Source organism: Columba livia, chromosome Z, assembly GCF_036013475.1.
Source record: "Columba livia isolate bColLiv1 breed racing homer chromosome Z, bColLiv1.pat.W.v2, whole genome shotgun sequence".
Lineage (NCBI taxonomy): Eukaryota > Metazoa > Chordata > Aves > Columbiformes > Columbidae > Columba > Columba livia.
Genome location: NC_088642.1, coordinates 46,279,742 through 46,304,918, shown reverse-complemented (window position 1 = coordinate 46,304,918; position 25,177 = coordinate 46,279,742). Strand labels below are relative to the sequence as shown.

Here is a 25,177-nt window from a genome sequence, read left to right as displayed (position 1 = left end):
AAGCCAATCAGTTTCAAGCATTCACCACTCATTCAACTTTTAGCTCAGTTCTAGGATAAAACAAATTCCAAAATCTTTATTTGATGACAACTTAAAACAGAGACATTTTATTCAAAGCTTTTTCAGACATCAGGTTACTGCCAAAAGGACAGAAAAACTTTCCACATTGACAAAGTTACAATTGTTTTGCATATAAATGTAGACTAGACACCTAAAAGACTTGGTTTTGTTCCTAGAAAGTGTAAACAAGTAAGACAATTCATATTAAAACAATCTACTTGTTAAAAGAAAAAATAAGATGGTTACACTATTTTAACAACACAACTAACACATTTAACATGAATCCTCCTCCAGAACAAGAAAACTAAATAAAGGAAGAGTATCAATACGGAATTTTACTGCATCCTTCATCCTCTGAGAGATCAGCTGGGCTAAATTATTTCTTTCTTTGTGTGTGTTTTTTTCTTTATTCTCATTTGGTTTTGTTGGGTTTTTAAGTTGTGGGGTTTTTTTAACAAATCTGTTGTGGTTTTTTTTCTCTATAAATATGGTTTATAGTCTTGACTGCACTGTAGGATAAAATCTCCAGTATAAAAGAGTTCATAGTATCAAAAATTCCTTCCCTTCCTCAACAGCACCTAAATATAAAGAGGTCAGCATCAACTGGCTAGTCTAGAGTGGTGTAACCTAAGAAACTTTGATCCCCAAAACAGTGGAATATTTCTATTCCAGCAAAGTTTCAATAGAAGAAGAGTTCTTCTGAGTCAACAATTCACATCCTGCAAGAAAGTTACAGATACTTCTTTTACAAAACTTCCTTTTCAGTGGCTAAGGAAATTAAGGCCATCAGACTTGCAGCTTAAGAATTCACATACAGAAAATACAAAAATATGTTGTGCTTCTGAGAATAGTCTCTCTGTTCTGTAGGCAAGGATTTGAGGAACCTGGCTGACTGGAAGTTCACATGATCACACAGCTTCTGTTGGATGCCTGTGGGCCTGCCTGTTATGAACAGAAAGAGTCATCTTTGAAAAAAACACAGCTGTAAAAGGTTTAGCAACTTAAAGAATATACTGTACATCTTCAATATATCAAATTATTAGCCTGACATGGTTTAAGCAAGAGTCGGTATGCAAAACTGTACAACCTCTTATCCCCTCTAAGTAAAAGAATGCTAGATATCCTTTCCCATGAGAGGCAATGGAGGACAGGTACCAGAAAAACACAGCTACAACAACTATTGTATTTGAATTTTAAGTCAAAAAGCGTAATTGAGTTTAGACAGGTGGTGAATACTGCAGGGAACATATACAAGTACTTTGAGAGTTTTTATCTAAAGAAATCTAATTTCTCTGTAACATTTTGTAAGTAAAGCTAAGACACACTTCAGCTGAACTACTCAATCCCAGAAACCACAAGGACAACTGGATGCACTTCAATACTTTTGCATAACTCTTAATAAAAACCTGACTCTATATTAAACACCACAAAGTTACAATTCAGTTATAGACCAAAAACTATGGTTGCCAAGAAACTGATTTCCAACCCAGCTAACTCTCTCCATTTTCTGTTTATATATGCACACTTACTGTTCTATATCTTTTTAACTGACTTTTAAGATATATACCAACTGAAACACAGAGTTTAAAGTAGAGAACTTGAATGTTGCAATGCAGGAACTTATGTTTGTTACTTTTTCTTACTTCTTTTAGACGAACCAGTCAAAACAGTAAATGATAAAAACTCCTAAGGTGAACAATCAAGTATGTTATAGCTCACTATTTTCCCTTATAATTCAAAACTTTTAATATTGTCACTCAAAGTTCACACCTTCCCAATATCTTCAGAGTTGCATTTCCTCAGCATGCAAGAATAATTTTCTCTGATATAGGAAATGGAAGGATTGGAAGAGACTACCAGAGAAAATGAGATATTTAAGTTCTCAAAGCTTTAGGTAAATTTCATGTATCTTCTTAAGCCAAACTCTACCATAAACAATTATCCTGGAGGAAATCTTACCAGGACTAGAGTTAAAAAACAAACAACCCCCCCAAACAAACAAAAAACTGCAAACAAACAAAATAACCCCAACAACAACCAACCAAAACAACCTAACAAAACCACCACACAAACACACCCAAATCTTTAAGCTTTAAAACCTTCTTCTAAGAAAAATCTGTCCATTAAGGGAATCTGTGAAATAATTTTTTTTTACACTGGTTTTAATAACAGAGCTTCATGTTTTTATTAAATTACTGATTAAACAAAATGAAAATAAAAGAACACCCACACCCAAACAGATATTTTCAAACATTCATTACTTATATATTGTTTTTGGTTTTTTTTTCCCAATCTAAATAACCTTGTTAAACTAAATACGATACCTGTTGGTGGTCATGGTCTTCTTCCTCCACATCTTCAGCTGCTTCTTGATCAAATTCCTCCTCTTCCCCTTCACATACAGTTGTTTTAAAGACAGTGCTTCTCTGAGCAACCTCCTGCAACAGAGTTTTAAGACTTGACTCCTCCAAAGATCTGGTGCTAATCTGCTTAGATTTTGAGAAATAGGAGTTCCAGCTGTTGGGAAAGCTACTTGTACAATTTTGTCTGTACATTTTTCATGTACTGCTGTGCATAAACAGCATTCATAACACCCTAGATTTAAATATCTTAATGATTAAAAAGAATTTTTCTAACAAGGCAGTCATCAGTTCTTCCAAAATGTGCTTTGCTTATATATTTAAATATTTTCTTTCAATTGCAAGATGTCTTGTTGACTTTCCTACACAAAGTTGTAACTTCTGCCTTACCAGAATTAATGCCTCATTGCTTGAAGTAAGTCTCACTGTAACATTATCCACCACCCGCCCCCGCCATGAACACACAGTTTTAAGGAAAAATGATTTAAAGGACAAATCACTGAGAGTTTACTAATTTTCAAAGCATATTCTAAGGCACCACCCAATTCTGTGGTGTGAGTGCAGTGTCATTCTTCTACTACTTATACTCACTACAGGGGAAAAAATTCACACACTTCAGTAGATTGTATTCCTGCATTGCAGTTAAGACAAACAGGAGTACAGTGTGCTTGCTGAAAACTAAAGGAGAAAACTTTATTACACACCCACGTGCATTCACGTGTACAGTCCTAACAAAGATTCTACCTGCATCTCTATAGGGGATGGCACCAAAGAAAGGTAAGTTTAAACAAATCTGAGGTACTTTACCTCTCCCTGAGAATTCTTCAGCACAACTTTCACATCTTCACCAGTGCCCCAAGAATTCTGGTTCTTCCAGATGAGGTCAGTGGGAGGGCTAGCACTTACTCCAGCATTTGCAGCCCAGATCTGTTAAGAGAAGTCATATGCAAGCATTATTTGCTAGCTTTACATTTCCGTGTTATTTATTGAGTTAATGTATTCAATAAATAACACTGATGAATCTCCTCCAATTAACGAAACACAGGTCTGTATGCCTATCTACTTCCAAAGTTTCTTCAAACGAAACACCCCTATGTTTTCTTTAATGCAGAGACTTTTGAATAGATAAATGCATCTGTTTATGATCAAAACTATTGCTCCACAGAGAAAATAAGTTCCTGAAGAATGTGGCTGTGTCCAGCTTCTTCACAGCAACTGATAAAACTAATGTCAAATACAAATATAGGTGATTATTTTCTGAACATGTACACAGACAGGACAAAACTAAAAACTCTGTGTCTTAAGTTGGACTAGAGCCCATTTCAACTGAACAGGTGAGTCTTGACAACTTACTGTAACGGTCTGGCCTGCCTTTAGTATAAATCTTGACGTATATCTGTAAACAGCAGAAGTGTCTCCTATTTTTCGGATCATCTCCCAGCCTCCCATAGGTTGATCCTAATAAGAAAAAAAAATCCATCATCAGTCATTATCTGTTACATGTGAAATGTATTTTACAAATAAGGCCATGAGGTACATAAAATCTTCAGTAAAAATGTTTATTATGACTTCGGCATGCAATTAGAATAATTTTAGTTAAATTTTTCTTATCTCTTATTTCAAGTTAAAGCTTAAAATATCCTGCTTTTGAGTTCTGATGATATATTGACTAATGCTTATAATTTGCATCTGTTTTGTTACAGCTTGGCCCAGAAAAATACTTAAATATTAAAACCCCCTTACAAATATATAATACATTTTTTAAGCACAGAATGACAAGCAGGCTTCTTAGGAAACAAATATTCCTGTCAGTTTTCTTAAAATGTGTTTCTACATATGCAGACCTCCCACTACATATTCCTTTGCAAGATCCTTTTCCTTTCAATTATTTTTTGCCTGCCAACAACTTGAAAAACCACTGGCAAATCTAATAGAAAAACATACACAACTCATCACTACAGAATGACTACTTCAAAACAAGAGTCAATCTTTAAATTCTCCCATCAACAGACAGTTTCCAAGCATTAAACAGTTGCCACTGGAGTTTGAATACAGTTAAGATCTTAAATGAACAACCTTATCTTAATGGATTCTGACACTCAGTTGGTCATTGCAACAAAACATACCATACTTAAAAGAACATTTTATCTATTATCTATAAACTGTCAAAGACTTGTTAAAATTCCCCAAGTACAGCTTATTAAACTGCACTACAGACAGCTGTGCAAATTTAGACACCTGGAAAAGTGCTGTAACCATGAACCATCTATGGCTACCGCTAAGAGAAGTGATGGTTTATCCATGGAACAATGATTGTGTGATTAAATTAAATGAAAGAGTGGAAACCCACGTAGTACACAAAGTGGCAGGGGGCAGGAAATCCCATAACCTTGAAAAAAAATCAAAAAGGAAAAAACTGGAAGGTCCTGACTCATTAGAAGTGGTCTTTCATTTGTCTGAACTGGGTCATCTAAACACCTAGCTGTCTAGACTGAGACCGTTGTCAAGGGTTCTTCCATTCAGTAAATCAAGTCAGCGCACTCAGCCAAATCTCTAGCCAGGTAATTAAGATACATGTGTGTCATTGATTAGAGGGGTTTGAGGTACTTGCAACCAGAGCATCTAAAAGATCAAGACGAGCTGAAGTGAAGGTAAAGGATCTGATTACCTTAGATAAAACTTATGTGTCACTGAAAACAACACAGCTAACATGGTTCTACACACAGCTAAGGCACAGACAGCACAAGAGAAGGCAAGTATTACTTAGACCTCCCCTGCAATCAAGGCTGTAAGAAATTAGGTCTTGTTATTCTGGTGTCTTAATGAGACAATGCTCAATTCTGTCTTCTTTCAGATAAAAGATTTAAGAAAGTATAGTACCCCTTCTCCAACTCCTCCTGCGATGACTCATGGAACTGTATATAGCATGGGACTTTTTTTTTCTTAATCAGAAACTACAAGTAATGTTGTCAGAGGCTGGCAGTGGGGCAGGGAGGAAGAGAGGAGGACAGGGGAGAAATGTACTGAACGTAACGGCATAATTCTGAGGGCAATATAAGGAAAATTGGTTATTACTCAAATTAAGTACCCTTTGATTAACAGATACATGTGTTCCCCCCAATAAAAATTCCACCTTATTCACAGAATGAAATAATTTGAGTAGCCAACATAAAGGTGACTTTCACACAGGAACCAAGGGCTCCTAAAGACTGTGGGTGCAGCCAAGGAAGAAGAAAAACTATGATTTAGAGAAGCTACATGCAAGTACAAGGGACACAGGCAATTAATTAAATTTAGACATTTATTTTGCATCAGTATGTATTTCTTTTGGGGCTTTTCAGTGCAGAGAAAGTTCTTAAAAGGCTTGTAAAGTAGCCTAATGTCTGTTTGCACTATTTCCTATCAGTGAAGTTATCTGTAGAGCTTTACAGGTAGATCACTTGCAAGGCAGAACTCTGATGTAACACTTTGGTGGGTGGGCAACCTAGCAATAAAAAATTGATATGAAAAGCATTAAAAATAATTTGGAAGAAGTCATAATAAATCCAGAATACTGTATGAAAGCTTATTTTGCAGTACACTAGCTTCTTAGTGCTATCTCTTGTACAGTATGGTTTAGCTCCAGGGTCAACAAGAAGCCTGGGGCTGAAAGGGTTCAGAAGATGCCCCCTAACTCTAATCAGACCACTATAAAGTCACAATACATGTGCATTTTCAAACCTGTTCACAGGTGTTCTTCAAGCGGATGAATTTTCCATCAACATCTATCTCCTCAATAGAGACATTTCCAGTAGCAGAAGCTGAGTGGGAAATGCTGACACTACTGCTGGCTTCAGATTCCTCCACATCAATCCTCTTCCTCTTCCCTCTGGTTGTACGCACGCTGCGGCTTGATAAAGCCCGTGAAACTGTCACTCGGGAAGATGGGCTTGGAGAAAGTTTCAGCCTATGTTGAAGAAAAGAAATATGCATTCATCACACCTTGGTCTTACTTTTCCCACCTTTTTTAATAACCTTTCTTCCTCCCTCCTCTTATTCCCATAGAAATACATAGCAAAAAGGTAAAGGAATGTAGCAAAATACATTATATGAAAAAGCAAGGTCTTAGGTACTCCTTGAAGAATTTAATAAAATGTTGTCAAAGAGTTAACTAATGCTTTTGGAACACAGAATACTGATGGACTACTACATTAAGACCATAAAGGCATCTGTATGCATTTGTTACAGACTGCATTCCTCAGGAGACAGAACAAGTAAAGAAAAAACTCTTAGGGGGACTTAAGCCATTGTAGGAAATTTATGCACAAACACAATGGCATAAGAACATTTGCTGTTTCATCCCCACACATGAGAGGAAACAGCCTGGACCAGTAGGGTGCCATTCAGAGAACGATGAAGTATCAAGCTGCTTTAAATCACAGCTGTGACTTATCAGCCAAAAATTCTCAGTATTGCTGAACTCTGGGGTCAGATGTGGAAAATGCAGCTAGCTGGTACACTGGGCAATCATAACATCTACTACTTTATTAAAATTATTCTATACTTAAAGAAATTTGGATAATTACAGGATTGTTTAATTGTTAAGTCTGAAAAAGAACCATGGTACCAAACAGACCTACAAATTACAATTTGTTACATTCTCAGTGTGGAGTCTTCCCTTGAGAGTTATTGGTCTGATACACAAGCAGCTGGGTCTCATGGAGACTTAGAAGTGTGCCAGCCAGGAGGGGATATAAACAAACAGGATATTTTGAAACTGCAGTAAAGCACCTAATGAATGCATTCCCACTATGAATTGCTTTCTTAAACAGAGGATGGAACAAGTAAGGGAAGCACACAGATATTTGTAGCATTTGTTGCTACATTTGTTCATACCTCTCTTCTTCACCCTCCAGCAATTTCCGGTATGCACTGATTTCCATATCAAGTGTCAGTTTAACATCCAGAAGGTCTTGGTAGTCACTCAGCTGTTCCTGCATCTGATTTCTTATCTGAGCCAACTCCTTCTCTTTCTCAAACAGAATTTTTTTACTTTTTTCCTGTTCCTTGGCCAATGTGTCCTCAAGCTCTTGCACTCTCTCTTGCCATGCTCTAGACTAGAAAGCATTGAAAACAGTGGTGTAAAGAAAACCTCACCCAAATCTCCATGCACTGCTATTCAGATGACACAGAATTCAACACCTTAGGTTAAGCATCCTGCGCTCTTTCTGAATACAAATTTGCCCATACACAACTTCCTGTTCTCCACCTCATCTACTACAAAGGTAACACCTTAAGTTCCAATGAAACTGAAAACATAGTTTGAAAGCCCTGCTCCATTTTCCTGAGATCTGCAGATAGGTTACTACACCTGAATTTACACAGAACATTTTGACTCCTAAATTCAGTTTAAGACACACTGGATAGGAAACAGAATCAAAGCACAGCTAAGTGTATTTCAGATCCTGCAGCAAGTGATTGCTCTTCAGCTTTCAGATGTCTACTTTCTGCTTCAGTTACTGGTGCCAATTCTGAATTCTGTGAGGAAGTTCCTCTAAAAGAACAGGGGTGGTTGTCAGTGAAAGCCTGTCTGCCTCTGTTGCCAAAGCCTTCAAGGCTTGCTGGAAATACTAATTTGTCACATACTTTAAAAATCACACCAAGCCAGTAGAACTTACTATTGTACATACAGAACGGAATGCTTATCAAGAAAAGCCAAATTATGACAGCTTTGAGGTTTACTTTCCCTGACCATACTTTCTTCTGTTTCATAGTCTCAAGATTTTTTTTTTTTTTATTAGAGGACAGACACAGGAACCAATGATCCACAATCGTCTTTCTAGTTAAAGTTCGCACTCCACTTAGAAAGTCCAAAGGCACTTAAAACAGGCAGTCTAAAAGGGTGATGCAGGGAACCAGTGCAACTGGTTTGTGGGAAACTGCAGCGGGTCTGTGGAATCCTTGACAGAAAATATGAGAGATCAGCCTTGAGATATTAAGATTTACCCTTGAGAAGGATGGGAGTAAAGGAGTATCTGGAGAGAGGAGAGATGTACCCATGAGAGAGAAGGGGATAGAAGAATAACATGGATGATAGAAAAATTAACCAATAAGGTGTTAGTGCTGTAACTTGTAACCAATAGTGAAAAGACACATGAACTGGTAGAATTGTATAAAAATGCACTTGTAGCAATAAATGGCACCTATTACTCTATTGCTTCAATCTTGAAGGAACTTGGTCCATGTCGTTTGTCCGTCTCAACTGCAACACTGGTTATCCGTGTTGAAGAGTCATAAGGAATTTAATAAAAGGAGCCAAGTGTCAGACCAAGATCCCTGTGCAAACTACTACAGAGATCAATGCTGGTAACTCAAAACAGATCAGCATCAGTGACAAGAGAGTTGTCTTTTCCAGAACAAAGGTAAAGTTAGTGCTAGCAAACAGAAAAAACAAAACTCTACACATTGACACATCACTAGCACTACCAAAAAAATATCCCCCCACAGTAGCAAAATGTGTTTTTTAGTGGACAATTACAGTCAAACTGGCAGAAATTGATTTTGATAGTTCTGAAGTTAACAACCAACCCCTCTGCAAATTCAGAAGCAAGTTCTTCGAACCTAGCTGTCACTCCCAAGGAAGTACCATAACACCATTAATTAACTGAAGTTAAAAAGGAAAAAAAACTTCAGAAGCATTTGTTGACTGAACCACCAAAAGGGACACAGTAATCTAAAAAGCAGAAATGAGACTTAAGCAGACAAAACTCTCAACCCAGTTCTTGTGTAACCTCATGCAGATTCATTACGTCACTTGATCTTTTCCAGAGACTAACTTGACTATATAACAGGAAAACTGGGAAGACTTATACTAGTATCTGCCAAGTTATTTGGAAAAATTATGAAATAACGTCCCCTTAATTTATATTCTTCACTTCAAATACACATAATTTTAAAGTCCTACAAGATTATACTGTACAAAAGGAAAACACTTAAATGTATCAGAAAGGATCAAAGCCAAATATTACTAATATACATTTAAATGTTTTGTTGGATTTTTTCAACTGAGTAGCAAGTTACAAAAGCCCACTTCAGAAACAACTCTTAACATTCTTAATTTTTACTCTAATTTTTCCACTGCAATGCACATGACATTACTCCCATCAAATAAGCTAGTACTGAACATATGGCTTGTCATAGGTTGTGTCATGCTACTTTGAGTGTGATCTACGTGCTCTGTGATCTGACTAAGTATAATTAGATTCTGCTCAAGACCCTGTTCCACAAACCCTCAAGTAAAGTTACTTGATATATTTTCTCAGTCTTGTATCTCACCCTAATCCCCGGTAAACTCACTCCATTTTTTTTTTTTTTTAGAGTTCTAGATGCAAACTGGATCTAGGATGAAGAGAGGTAACAGAAAGACTGCATATTCCATCTCTAGCCTTGAGTGTTGCCTTGTGGAATCCTACGCTAAGCTGTCCAATTACTACAGAACAGAAACAAACCACACAGCACGTCAAGACCTTTAGCACAGAGCTCTTGTCTAAAATTGCCCCATCTGTCTACAAAAGTTTCTGTAAAAACCAGTTAACAGTACCACCTTTCAATGCTCAATCCAGCAGGATACTGCACAAAAAAACTCAACTTCGTTGAAAGGAGACATTAAGAAATTTGAAAAAATACGGAACAGCAAAACAGAAGACAAACTCAAGTCATGGTGCTGAACATAACATACAAGTTAAGGGAGAAAGTCCTTCGCTATAAAAATGAAAGACTATAATTACTAAGACTGAGGAGTCACAAAAAGCTTGTTACCTCTTTCTGAAGGCTGGAGACATGGGACGACAGATTTTCAACTCGTAAGCGACTTTCATTCAGCTCTTCTCTTACCGAGTTGGCTGCAGAATTCTTCATCTCAGAGGACAATCTAGCATTCTCAAGCTGCAGTACATCGAGTTAAGACATGAGTTTCAAAGTAACTTTGATTAAAAGAAAAATGAGTCACTAAAACCCACACACAACACTATGCCACAAAACTCCTCTCTACAGCTCTAACACAATTAAACATCTCTTTCTTTAGGGGTTAAATATGGTGGCTCAATTACCACACTGGATTGCCCCACCTAAATCACAATCTTCTGAATATTTATTTTAGGATGAAAATCTTAAGTTTCCCTTGCAGACATTACTGAAGTTGGATTGCTAATTTCAGTTTTCATGTGGGCTAATTTTTCGCTTTAAATATTCCATTACTGTAACACTGGTTTTGAGTATGCTTAAATAGAGGAAGATAAGCTGAAATTAGCAATTCTCTAAAACCAAGCAAATTTATGTTAATTTTAAGCCAACATAAACAAATTGGTAATGTGCCATCAGATTACAGTACCAGTGCCATAAGACACTAGTGATTCATTGTATAATATCAAATTCAAGCTCAAATAATTTTATTTTTTTAAACTGGCTGCATCATGCCTGCTGAACACCACTACATTCACCTGAGCAAGACAGGCTTATTATTGAACTTGTAGACAAAAAGAAATCTAAACAAAATAAGAGTCAAAAAACACAGTAACAGTATATCTGAAGAAAGGGAACAAGAAATCCTCAATTAAGAACAGATTTTAGACTACAAAAATATATAAAATATAGCCAAAAGTTTTTCTTGTCTGTTTTTCCAAGTCAGATTGAAGCCCCTAAGATAAGCAACTGCATGCTGTCAAGATGGTAAAGACTGAAAACTATGATAATAAATTCAGTTTATATCAGCTTTTCTGCTGTAACATCCCTTCTTGTTTTCAAAAATATTAACTGCAACATATATAGCCACAGAAATCAGCTTCAGTTGAGGCATAAGGATCCCTCCTGACAGAAATGCTGAATCATAGTAGAGGAAGGAAATCATGAAGTATAACTGATTTCAGCTTGAGTATGATTCCTCTTTAGAAAAGCAAAAGTCAGAAACCAATGGGTGTGGTGTAACTTTCATACATTTTGTACACGGTCAGAAGACTCAGATGCTGTCTTCTCAGCAAGCCCTATTATGGAATAAGTTTTGTATAAAATATGGGACACCTTATCAAGACTATGTTACAGTTAATGCGTAATAAGCCTTGAATTAAGAGTAATCCCAGTAATAATCACTTTTGTCCCCACAGTTCACCTTCACACAGTGCTTCCTACTTTTCCATTATCGTCCTTCCTGATTAAACCTGCTCCCAAAATGAGACATGAAAATGCAAATTAAACCAAGCTCCACAATAAAATCCACTGAAATGAAACTAATTAGGTTGTCTTTCCACTAAATAAAACAAAAATAAAGTATATCAGACAACTGTATGAAAATATGTTCTCACTTTGTCATGGTAAAACATTTCAATCTCTTCTTTATACAGCTTCACTTGTGCATCATGTTGCTGTCTTAATTCACAAAGGGCTTGAACCAGTTTATGTTCATATTCAATTTGATGCCCAGAATGAACCTCAGCTAAGTGAGTTTCATGTTTCCTTCTTGTTTCATTGATTTCCTAAGAAAAACAGAAAATGAAATAACATTCAGTAAATACAAGACAAAAAGTTTCAGAAGGCCATCTGTTGAGCGGGGAGTGAAGATTTTAGCTAGCCTTGTGGATCAGCGTTAGATTAGTTTGACACTGAAACTTTCAGTAGAAACACAGGGTCATTCCCCCAATCTGATCTGCACAGTACCTTAATTTGCAATAGCCAGAAATGGAAACAAGAGCTAGGATAGCATCAGTATGTAAAGTCATATGTACTGCTGAGAGCTGCCTGCATTTTTAACAAAGACACCTCAATATGATTAGACTTAATGCTTCCCCCATTTGTTTAGTTATCTTCCATGCTTGCACAAAATGAAAGTACTGTGAAATTAAGCAGTCACTTTGACTAACCAGCATTTTGCCCATTTATTTGTATGCTTGCCCGTGGTGCCTGCAAAAAAGGATTCCAACAACATGAACAGAGCTGAAAATACAACTAGCAAGGAAATGTGAACATGCAACAACAACAACAACAGTATGGTCAGGTACACTTGTTACTCCTCCAAAGTTCCTCTTGGAAAGTGAAAGGGAAGGTGGCAAGAAAAAGCTGTAAACAACAAATATTTATCAACATCTGTTTCCATTATTGAAAAGTATCCTATTGGAAAGTTTTGAAATGAAAGAACAGTACAAGTCCATAGCATCTGAGTGTCCCTTTCCACTTAGTCACAAAGGGCTGATGTGAGAAATTACTAATCTGCTTTCTTATTTCTATGAAAATATGATTCCCCATCCCTGGAAGTGTTCAAGGTCAGGCTGGATGAGGCTTTGAGCAACCTGGCCTAGTGGAAGGCATCCCTGCCCATGGTACGGCACCTGGAACTAGATGACTGTTAAGGTCCCTTCCGACCCAATCCATTCTATGATTCTATGAAAGGACGTGTAGAAAATTTAACACAAAAGAACACAATATGAAGCTCTTATCAGAACAGCTCTAAGTTAACATGACATTTCCTAGAAAAAGAAGAGTAGGAAAACTTTCAGCTGGAATAGAGGTAAACCCTGCTCTGAGCTGGAGTTTAGATCAGATGACTTTCTGAGGTCCCTCCCAACCTAAATTATTTTAGTATTCTAGAATGACTCCCCAGTCCTCCTCTTCCCTTTAAAAAAGTGAATTCTTGAGACTAAAGCATTTACCTCCTCATACAGATTTTTTCGGAATTCCAAGTCCTCAGTGAGACTCTGACAGCGATTTTCAAGATCCACCTTCAGTAAAGTTTCATTTGCAAGCTGTTCCTTGGCAGCAGCTAAGGAAACTTCAAGCTTTAAGAAAATGTAAAAGAATCAACACAATGATTACAGAGCAGAATTTACACAACACAACAACCTCAACTACTTAGAAGTACAGCTAACTACATGTTATGGCTGAATTTGACAATCAAATCCAATATTTACACCACTATTGACTTTCCCTCCCCCATCTGCAATCGCTTGAACATATTAAGTTGTGGATATTTCACACTGATAACTAGCATTAAAATGCTATTTGTGTTTTCCTTACAAAACTTCAGTCCTACAAGGAAAACACCAGTTTCCTGGTCTCCTCAACTCATTCCCTTTAAATGGTGTTGCTTAAGATCACAAATCATGTGTTTCGAAGGGTTGACAAAAGCAACACTATTTCCCTCCCCTCTTTTTTTCTATCAGATGTCCAGAAGTTGAAGAACCACAGGCAGAACACAAAAGGAGGGCAGAGAGAATGGCAAACTTACTTGTCAGTTATTTATTATCAGTATTTGTGAAATTAGTCTCTCCGCCAAAACAGTTCTACAATTTGTCAAGTTTATTTTGACCCCGACCTGCTTTCTTCAACATAAGTACCATCCCTTGCAATCTCAGTCTACAATTTTAAAAGCACTCTATTCCACCATTCATGTTCTTAATAAACTGAAGAGTACTGGACACAAACACCTACTCAGTATTGCTTCCAATGCTGACAGTGAACCACAGTTTCACTTGTGACTAGATGATAGGTTTGCATCCATTTTTCTGGCTACAAAGTTGCATTTTACCAAAATGACAGCTCTTACTATAGAGATATTATATAAAAAACACCTCATTTGCTGACAGAAGCTTGATGGTTAAATATTTCTTCTTCTCACCTGTGCAATTTGATCTTTTAAATCCTCTATTTTTCCCTCCAAACTTTTCTTATCACCAAGGGCTGTGGCCAGTGCAGCATCTTTAGAATTAAGGGCTGCTTCAAACTCAAGAAGCTTAACTTGGGCTCCATTAAGATCAGATTCCTTTTTTGCATAGCTGGAATAAATCAGAAAGTGGTAAGAAAGTCTAGAAATGCCCCAAAGAAGACTGCTGACTAATAAAACAAAGTGCGATCTGAATATTAAACTTGAGAGACACCCAACAAAAACATTTTGTCTTGCCTTAATTTACTTTAAATCAACTCCTTAGCTCTGCTTTTTCACCTGATATAACAGTATCTTAATATTCTGCTTGGGCTGTAGAAACATTAACATATGGGAAACAGAGTGTCAAACAAGTCTGAGAGGCACACAAGGAAAGAGCAAACTATGTGTTTATAAAGGCACTTTTCTTTTTAGGGAACACTGTAAAAATGTCCTACCTTCACCAGAATCTTATCAGGAAGAAATAAGGTCTCCCATCAGAGGGTTCTTTCCATAAGGTGGAAACAAGTAAATTATCTTCATTGCCTTTGATTGACATAGAAATTTGTGCTGATCCACCGTCCGGACTGCATATAGCCCATTCCTAACCAACAAACCAACTTCTCAATAAAAATTCACGTTCACTGTCTATAAGGTGGTCCTCCAGAAGCAGAAGCTGTAGCATAGCAAACTGCTTTGCACCTCCATTCTACTCATATGTAACAGCAAAGTTCCACAGATCTGAGGGAAGACACCGAAGTCCTGTCTACACAATAGTCTGTGCCATCACTGAAACTGCACTCATGCAGGTACAGGGTTCCTTTTCTTTATGAAAGCTAACACACAAGCTTTTCAAACTACTACCGGTTCCTTTCCATGTCTACACAAGCAGTCAAACAGTTCCTAGGTGTTTATCCCCTAAAAAAGCATATGCAAACTAAGAAGTCAAATGAGAAAAGTAAAGTAATGCTATATAAACAAACCGATGCTTTTCAGCCTAAATTAATTATTCATAAATCATGCTACAACAGGCTACTACCAAAAATACAGGAAAGGAAAACCATACCCAGGAATCAAGATGACTGTTGACCTTCAGATAGCCCAAGCTGCTGCACTTAAATGTTTAACAAAAGTTCTTCCACTATTTTTCTCTCTGGGATATCCACATTTCCCTAGTAAGGGCAGTAGCACATAGGAGTTCTAGATGTTTAGAACCAAACTAGACTTATTTTACAGGAATCAACAGATTCAGCACATTCTTCTTTGGTTTTCACACTTCTCTTTGTGAAAGTGAAGGAAAAAAGTTTACACCACCAAACTGAGAAGACTGAAAATTGGATAAAGACTCTTTAAGAACAAGATTTAAAAGTGTTAAAGCATTAATACATTCACTAATATTTTAATCACTGTACTGCTTATAAGAAACAATGGCAATGCTTCTCAGCAAAGTGAGAATAATAAAATCAACAGAATTTTAAAAGGAGAAACTCTCAAATTTAAAAGATGCTTTTTCCAAGATCACACACAAGCATATGCAATTACCACTGTGCTCAAGAGAGCTGTTTGTTTTCAAGCCCTTTGTGTACACATCTGTAGAAATAAAATGGATGTCTGGATGTTTCAGCTCTACAGCCACAAGATGGCATGCTCTAAGCCACCCGTGCTAATCCTGCTCCTCTTGAGTAACAGCACACTCACCCAAGCAGCAGTCTGCAAGAGCCTGCCACACACTAACTCTTCTATACTCGACTATTTTGTTCATTTCTGGTGCTCAAGACTATCCAGCTCCTCCACAGCCTTTTACACACCAATTCTTAGACACAACAGTTCAGAGCAGTTGGGTCCACAACTCGGACAAAAGCAGAGAGTTTAGATTTTGGCACACGGGCTCCTACATCCAGCTCTCCGCATTATTCACTGGAGGCCTCTGTCCTATCCTTCCCCTCCCACCCAGGCATGCTGGAACTTCAGCACACAAGAATGCTGTACAGCAGAGGAAGAAAGAGAGAAGGAAAGGTGTCTTGTTATGGTACCTCTGTAATAAAAATCTCTCCATAACTTATGAGGAAGTATGAGGGCCCACATCAGGCCTTTCTTATTTGATCACTGCTAGAGAAAGCTTTATTCAAGACATGGAAAAACTGTCACACAGGCTCTCTCAGAAGACTTATTGCTGAAACCAAGCCTATTCAAGTTGGATCCTGAAACCAGGTAGTTGCACATACTCAGGGCCATCGTGTGCCACCCTCCAACCCAACCTGAACTCTACTGGACTCTGGAATACGAAGACTCCACACACGCCTTAGTGTTACTTTAAAAAAAAAACAACAAAAAAACAAAAAAACAAACAAGGCAAATATTTCTACCAATTACAAACTGGTAGGCAGCTCAGAAGACAGTTCTTACAACTGGGGTAGCAGAGAAAAAGATGTATAACATGGACAAGCAACAGCAATATGATTAAAAGCCAATACCCTATCTGTACCACTAAATTAGGCACTACCCGTTACATCAGCCCAAAGTAACTTCCTTGCCTGTCTGCAACAAGATTGGCTGTGAAGCCATCATATAATTTAATGCAACTGAAGTCACAGAAAGTGAGGGAGAAAAAAAATTTCAGCACTATTAGTTGTGTTGAGTTGTCTAACTACAAGACAGCACATCTGAACACATTCTCAGAAAGGAAACAGAAACTGGAGCTCAACACTTCAAACACTGACAGCCAGATGAAATCTCAGCAACTCAGCAGTGTCATCCTAGCCCTGAAGGAATATGGGAAAGAAATGAAACAAGATGAGAAGAGTCTCTATGAACTATAAAAACAAACACCAAATGTACACAACATATACTTCACTCTTACACCTAGTGATTATTACCAGGAAGAACTTCAGCCTCTCAGCAATAGTCAGCTTTTTCCTCCACAAAAATGTCAAAAACAAATTTAAAAAAACCAAACCTCAAACACCTTTCTGTTGTGGTCTTCAGAAATGAGCTAGAACTTTAGTCCTTCAAGTAGTTCAGCTTATGAAAGAAAAATAAAAAGCAATAAATAATTGCTGACTTGCATCTTCTTCCAAGGAGGAGCTTGTTTTTCTCTTTTGAATCTACAGTGTGTGGACCTCCTTAACCATTGAATTGTAACTTATTTTATAATAGCATAGAACAGCATATGATCTGCCTCCCCAAAACAGACAGTTCCCATTTGTTTTTGTTGTACTTCAGAAATTTAACCCACATTTAACTCACATAGACACTACCAAGAAGTATCAAGAACTTGGTCTCACTCCTGCCTAGCATTACCAGCACAGCTCCAACTAATGGATTTGCAGCCACGTATATTTTTGAAATGGCTCAGCACACACCACAACACAATACTACAATCTGTTTTCCCCACCACACTCCAATCACTCAAGCAGCCTGACAGCAGTATACTTTCCACACTGCCACTCTCAGGAGTACAAATAACTCTGACAGCTACAGTACATCTGCCCAGCTCACCATTAAAAAAGCTAATTTCTCACACCAGATGCAGTCTACCTGTGGGACAGATTTCTACACAGGTTAATTTGCTCACCATTCCCAAAAATTAACAACATGTAAAGAAGAGTAAATCAACTTGTGCACAACTACAAGGTAATGTGGTTGTGTCTAGTTACCTGCACTAGATCATTTAAAGCTGCCAAATACAGATACCAAGGGACAATCACTGTTCTGAGATTACCCGGACCACTTGGTTTGCAGTTTAGTAAAATGGCCAAGTCACTGAATAGCTCAACTGAAAGAGGCAGGCTCCCTTTTCACTCTCCTGTGCAATCACCCTTCTTCCCTCAGCCTCAGAGGTTCACAAAACCTAGAATTTCCTGTAATCTCCTTAAATTTCTTGCTAGATTAGTAGACAAGCCACACAGGAAAGAGACAAAAATAATTTTCTACCTATTTAATAAATTGAGTTGGCCTCCTGGAGCCAGACAAATCACATGCCTAATGCAAGGTAAGCAGAAAGACTGCTCCTTTCAGTCAGTACCTAGATCTCAGGTGTAATTTATGGTTCCTTTGAAACTGACCAAGTGCAAGATGCCATCACCTCCCACAACCACCATTCCTGCCAGTACTTACAGAGTCAGATCACAAAGCTAAGTATACCAACATTAACCAAACCCTCCTCATAAAACATTGGTTTTCAGCTAATTCATGACACAGCCACACAGGTGTTGTAATTCATAATAACACAGCCTATATTTACATCCATAAAAAATTACATGGTACTATACATTGGACTGGTTTCCGATTCCACAGCGAATCCACTCCATTAGAGAGAAATATGAAAAGTTTAGCTAGCTCTCAGCTTTCCATGTTTTTTGCCCTACAGTCGACAGAAAAATAAGGCTATGTTTTGCAAGGAAGTGATTTACAATAACAGAAAAAATATCTGTCTAAAAGCATCCAAGTTCGTTTTTTTTAATGTAGAGCAAGATGACAATAAGAGAAATTGGACAAGCTTACCTTTCCCGTAAATAAATACATGTAAGTTGGTTTCAACTTGTCTCGTTTTACCCATTTTATTTAACTGGAGACAGCTGCCAAGGGTTTCAGATAACACAAAAATACACATCATCTCTAACCACTTACTGCTAAACAGCAACCCTTCTTGAAGAGCTCAGTCAATCATGTAAACCTCACTACTCTAGCCAGCAATCTAGGCAGAACATTTACACATAGTGCATACACATCAAGTCACTGTCCATTACCATGTTATCATTACATGTCCAAAAAACTTCAAGTCATCTTCCTCAGGAGAGCATCTCCAGCTCATTACAGCACAACACATAATGCACCACAGGAAACTCTAGAACAGCTGTTAAAACTTTCTTGCGTTCGCACAACATGGCTCTTCTGAATACTTGCTCAGGGTACCAGCTGCAGAATACCACACATTTGCACATGAATTCAAGCCATAGGGTGACACCAAGCTATGACTGATGTTTATTTTACTGTTTAATCCCACTGCAGAAATTCATTTCAGAATATAGATAAAAAGGAAGAGCAATAGAAGATACAAAGCAAGAGAGCCATAGAATCTCTGAAATACTAGAAATGTTAAAACTAGTTCCTTGCCACAATTATATTTACTATAAATGCCTGCACTCTATAAAACACTTTACTATTATCAATGGCCAATATAGATTCATACAACGGTTTGGGCTGGAAGGGCCCTTAAAGACCATCTAGTTCCAACCCCCTGCCATGGGCAGGGACACCTTCCACTAGACCAGGCTGCCCAGAGCCCCATTCAACTTGGCCTTGAACACTTCCAGGGATGGGGTGCCCACAGCCTCTCTGGGAAATGTGTTTCAGTGCCTCACCACCCTCATGGTGAAGAATTTCTTCCTTATAGCTAATCTAAATTTACCCTCTTGCAGTTTAAAGCCATTGTATTTTGTCCTATCCCTACAAGTCCTTGCAAAAAGTCCCTCTCCAGGTTTCACGTAGGCTCCCTCTAGGTACCAATATCTTCAATAAACCACAGATCTTCCTTCAATATTACTTTTTATCACATTGACTCCTCTTGGAAAACCACCACTGTGAAATCTCAGCCTGCCAAAGACAAAGGTAAACAAGGAGTTTCCTAAATAAATTAACATTAACACTAGCTCATGCTTTCTGAACAGTGTGATGACATCACATGGTACATCAGAATACAGACAAGTCCAGCTAGGGATTTTGACCTGCTGTACACTTAAGTCCCCATAGTGAACATTCACCTCACCAATAGAAATCTATCCTGAAACTTGACACATAAGCAGATCGAGTAACACAACAGTAAATCTGACTTACTGAACTGCTCTCGTTCAACATTACTAGGTAATATAGCTGTGTCAAACTTCACAATGTAAACTGCTATTACGTTAATTGCTCAAGTTACATATCAGGATTTTCCCTTCACCATCTCGGCTCTACAGTTCTCCCTGGATTGCAGCTATTGGAAATGAAAGCATGATATACTTGCACCCAAAAAAGCAGAAACTTAATCCAGCCTGTAGGATGCTGGATTGACGGAACAAGTGTAGAGCTCTGAACTGCACCTGCCACTCAAATGATGACATTATGAAATGCCTGAAGATCATGTCTTTCACTACTTCACCTGCATTGTCTATTTAGCTCTTTTCTCAATGAACACAAAATCCGCAGTAATCTGAAGTCCCAGGATCCAGGTATTTGTAGGCAACTACCTGGTTTCACCTTCATTACTCATAGGCAAGTCCAGTAGTTGGAAATCCGTTTGCAGAGACATTTATTCTATGTAAAATTAAAGTTTACGTGTCCAGAATGCCTAGTGTCCTCCACTCACAGGTCTTCACTGAAGCCGTTAATTACTCAACTCACCCCGATCAGTTTGTACCTAATGATAACTTGACTCCCCCATTTGAAAGGACTGCCTCAATAGTAGCCGAGCCACCAACCACAGCTATCCGGCTGTAAACAGGAATGAAGGCACACGCTTGTGAATACCAGTCATTCTCCTTCACCACTGTCAGGCCAGCAGTGCCTGTACCACAAAATGGTGAACAGGATTGCAGCTGCTTTATCAGCCAGATCAATTTCTCAGTCGAGTTTACTGTACAGTCACACCACCGAAAAAAGGGGTGGCTATGGAACAAAGAGTAATGATCCTGAATTTTCCAAGACTAGTTTAAATTAGGAATATGAGTTTAGGTTGTTGAACTACTGTTCATGTATTCTATAGCCCTTGAATGCAGAAACATGCTAATCACAGCTGAGCACACTATTTAAAGGAAAGAAGTAGATGGATGTCTCTACAACTGCAGAGAGTAAAGTCTTGCCTAACCAGGAAAGAGAAAACGAACTGGAAATATTGTTAAATTGGTAAGTTCTCAAAATTCTTTCACAATTAGAGAGAAGATGCAGTCTCCTTCTTCTCCACTTCCACAGAGCTATCCAAGAGTTCTATACATGTAAACGGAAAAGTACGTGGATTTTTTCCCACAATACAGTCTTGAGATAAGAGACTTACTTTGGCTTATCTCCATTCTCCCTGTCACAAGAGGCTTTTTTACTTCCACAATTACACATGTAATTTCCCCATCCCTCCCTCAGAACAGAAATAGGAAGGTTGGGGTTTTTTTTCACCTCACTTTTTTTTTCCCCTGGTTCTTTAATATTTGAAAAATCAAGAAAAGCCTTCACATTTATTTAGCTACAGCATTACTCACTGCATCGCAGGCACTCTAGAAAAAAGGTATGTAACAAGTGCATAATATACAGCCATATCAACTACAGAAACAAATGCCTGTTTTTCGTAAGAGATTCAAAATGTGAACAGAATAAGCTTCTGGAACTTAAATTCAGAAAAATCACACCATATATATGAGACTGAAATCAGAAAATCCCACAAATAGGTGACTGGGCCTTGAAATTAATTTTCATAAAGAAAAGTCCTACAGTACTTTGAAAGTAACTAGAAGTTTGAGTTTGATGCACTAATTAGGCAAGGGGTTGAAAAAGTGATGACTGGAATAAAGTAAATTGATAAAGCACTTCAGAAGAAAGTTGTACTAACTAGACAAAGCAGAGTTGCATCTGTGTCTGGGGAAACAATAGCAACTGCAAAAATATTCAAACAGCACAAGAAAGCAAGCTACACCATGAATCACTTTGCCCAACTAAGTAGTGAATTACCTGTGGCTCCCTCCACAGACCCAGGGCACCTGGAGAACAATTCCTCCTACCATTTATCTCTGACTCTAAAGGGAACGAGATACCTAGCCACCACTATTCTGACTCCGGTCAGTATACCTAGGCCAAGCAAAGTTCTCAGCTTACCAAATAACACAGTCCAAACTCAGTGCACCTCTGTCTTGCTCTCAGTCACCTCCTATATGCAAGCCCTGCTACTTCTGCTGATCTAGTTTTCCATTAACAGAGAAGTGAGCATCTTTCTGTCATTTTAAATATTAAGTTAGCTAGCTGAAAAACCAAGACAACAGTCAGAACCATACTTTGGACAGCAATGGGAATGTATGGCACTGTTCGCTTCTGCAGCAGCACACTGCTAGATTGGCTAAGCTGTGCGTCCACCAGCAACCTTTCATAACCACGGGCAGATGAGATGAACCTCACTCCAATGAGCAGGATGAGTATTTTGCAAGGAAGTGCAAGAAGTTTACTCTGCAAGAATCTAATAGCACTAAACATGCAAGGAAACTCCCTGCTTTTTTCAGGTGGCTCTGCTGGCCAGATCCAGACTACTACAGTTACTCTACCCGCACTTAAACTAAAGCCAGTGCATCACACTGCACTTCAGCTTTCTGTCAAAGAAACAGCAAAGAAAATTCTTTTAAGAGAACAAATATTCTCTCTCATTGCACCTTGCAAACTGAGTTTTTTACAACTACTACTGCCACGAACACTTGTACAAAGTGTTTTTTGTCAGGTTTTAATAACTTAACTTCTTTCTTAAACCTGTTATCAGGGAGTGTGCTCCAAACCAGGTAAAATAAAACCTTTGGTTCTTTTAAGACTTTGTGAATAGAATTACAGATAAGCTTACATATCCCCAAGTTATCCATCTTAAAAATACTTGAAGATGGCTTAAAAAAACGTAATGTCATATTAAGGTCTGCCACCAAACAACAACCAATAGCTGCATGTAAGTTTATGTGGAGTCTAGTAGCCTTAAATTGCAATGTGTTTGTTTTACTAAACTATTCAGGAGTTCTTGTCCTGAACTACAACCTGTATTCTGTTATGTACAAAGATGATCTATTTGAGTCAGGTATTGACAAACTATGAAGCAGAAATCCTTGACTTTCCATAAGAGGTCATGTCTGCAGCACAAGAGCAATTCCCTGTCCCCCAAGCCCCCAAATCATCAGGTTTTTGCTAAATATCACATCACATGAAAATGTAAATAAGAATATGAAGAACCTCCAAGTTCACACTATTAAGTGCCTCAATTACAGCCACAGAAAAGGAATCTACTACAGACTGCATCTTGAGCCCAATCCTCCACACACACTCTTCTTTTAACTTCTCAGAAGAGTGTATCTTCCTCCATAAAGTCACTAAGAGATGGAAATTCCTGATTTGACTTTCAAGTCAAGTCATTTTGGTGCCTATCTGCAGCTACACCTTGCTTTCTCTGTCACTGTCAATAATCTCTTAGATGGAGTACCTTCATGGGGCACCAAGAATGAACCACAAGAACAACTAGTCTCACTAATTTAAAGCTCATGGTTTGGTTTTGATTTTAAATAACAAGTTAAGAGCCCAAAAGATCCCAGCTGTCTGCGGACAGATGAAAACAACAATACGCTTGTTCACACACAAAACATCTTTTTCATTACAACAAAGCAAGGGCTGAGAGTGTATTTAACTGCAAATCAAAATTAACAGGTTATATACACAATGGTGGAAAAATATTAACAATTCTGCTCTTTCTTGCCCAACACCAATCCAGCAACAAACTTAATGATCCCAAGAGTAATGTTAGAATGATAAGTGGGTCTAACTAGCAATAAATAAATAAACACAACACGAAAATATTTTCTTCTGCTAAGGGAAAACTACAGCACCCACATAAATCCAAATTAATGTAAACACAAACAAGGAAGAAAGTGAACAACTGAATCAAGTCAAATGTGCAAGAAGCAAAATCTAGTGGCACAAATCAGTTAACCACAAGAGTGGAGATCTTGGCACTCTGCCATAAAGCTTGCCATCTTGAGGATACCTGGTCACAAATCTACCTCTTGTAACATCTAAATACCCAGCAAAATGAACAGAAGTTATAGGTATTTTTTCGAGTAAACTCTACTTATTCTCTACTCGTGTACTTTCGTACTATGAAGTTCACACCTTTCGGGAAGAACATTTAGAAAGAAACAGGCACTATAAAAACTGTCATCACTGCGTTTTTCACCCTGAAACAGCTTAAGCCTTACAGACAGTCATCTGTCTGTACCGGGGCAGTGGTGAAGGGCCACCCTGACTCAAACCCCGGAGAGCCTGCCAATCTCAACTAGGTCAGGCTGAACTCAGACTAAGTTTCCAAGGTGCCGCCAGCCCCGATTCAACCGGAGGGCTGGCTCTTCAGAGCGGTGGGCGCACGGCAGCTTTCTACCAGCCCAGGGCCGGCCGCCGTGGCGGCGCAGGGCGGTGCTCAGATGGCCGGGGCCGGGCCCTCGCGGGGGCCGGGCCGCTGCTTCCCGCCGGGGCGGAGCGCAGCGCGGCGGGGCAGAGCTGCCTCTCGCTCATTCATTCAGTGCCGATGCGGCCGCCGCCGGCTTCTCGCCCTCCCGGCGGGCGGGAACGGCCACCACGGTGGGCAGCGCTCAGGCCGACCGCTGGCACCAGGCCCCCCGCCTCCGTGTCCCCGCTCACCTGCCCAACAGCTTCTCGTGCTTGGCACTGATCGCGCCCAGCTCAATCTCCAGCTTGGCCCGCTCCCGCGCCGTGTCGTCCAGCGTCCGGCGGGCGTCGGCCAGCTCGGCCTCGTAGGTCGCCTTCAGGCTGGTGACCTCGCGGCCACGGACCTCCTCCCGCTCGGTGACCTGCAGCTGCAGGGAGCTGTTCTCCAGCTCCAGGCTCCGCACCTTGTCGATGTAAACGGCCAGGCGGTCGTTCAGCTGCCGCAGTATCTCCTTCTCCTGCAGCCGGGAGAGGCGGGTAGGGCTTTGCGGCATGACCGGCGTGGAGCTCCGTGGCCCCAGCTGCGTGGCGGCTGCCATAGCGGAGCGGCGAGCACAATCCACGGGGGAAGCGGAGCGGGAGTGCGGGAAACCGGGCGGGAGCCGCCGCGGCAGTATCAGGAGAACACAGCCGCCACCGACGGAGCGGTGTCCAGGCCACGGGCGGAGAGCGGACCGGCCCCCACAGCCTCCGTCACACCAGCCGGCCACACTCCACGATCTAAAATGGCCGGCGCCCGCCCAGCCCCATCGGTCCGTGCCCCCAACTGCCGCCGCTGCCATTCACGTGACCGGCCGCCGGCCAATCGCGATCCGAGGCGGGCCGAGCTCGGCGGTCCGCCGCCGGCCGGAGACTAAATTCAAAACCCGCCACCGCCCGCAAC

The 25,177-nt window shown here is 39.4% G+C and overlaps 2 protein-coding genes across 2 annotated transcripts in view; one reads left to right on the top strand and one right to left on the bottom strand.

The window, feature by feature from the left end:
* The window catches only part of MARCHF3 (membrane associated ring-CH-type finger 3), a 96,524-nt gene extending 86,300 nt beyond the window's left edge, over positions 1-10,224 (top strand). The window contains exon 5 of the mRNA XM_065045694.1: positions 9,777-10,224. Coding sequence (XP_064901766.1) covers positions 9,777-9,806 — 30 coding nt within the window. The 3' untranslated portion in view covers positions 9,807-10,224. The remainder of the gene's footprint in view (positions 1-9,776) is intronic.
* LMNB1 (lamin B1) lies at positions 76-25,177 on the bottom strand. The gene is made up of 11 exons (XM_005502804.3): positions 24,487-25,177; positions 14,062-14,218; positions 13,097-13,222; positions 11,756-11,926; positions 10,218-10,343; positions 7,296-7,516; positions 6,141-6,366; positions 3,774-3,878; positions 3,228-3,347; positions 2,385-2,498; positions 76-1,002 (listed from the first exon to the last, which is right to left on the bottom strand). The coding sequence occupies exons 1-11, from the start codon at positions 25,074-25,076 to the stop codon at positions 961-963; spliced, it is 1,998 nt and encodes a 665-aa protein (XP_005502861.2). The 5' UTR covers positions 25,077-25,177; the 3' UTR covers positions 76-960.

Bases quoted from the DNA above. Each gene is read 5' to 3' on its own strand.
- LMNB1 (XM_005502804.3), bottom strand. From the start codon at position 25,076: ATGGCAGCGGCGGCAGTTGGGGGCACGGACCGATGGGGCTGGGCGGGC. The intron at 7,517-10,217 runs GTAACAAGCTTT...AATGCTTTCTAG, and splicing joins TCTCCAGCCTTCAGAAAGAG to TCTAGAGCATGGCAAGAGAG. The intron at 3,879-6,140 runs GTTTGAAAATGC...TTTTCTTATTAG, and splicing joins TGAAGAACACCTGTGAACAG to GATCAACCTATGGGAGGCTG.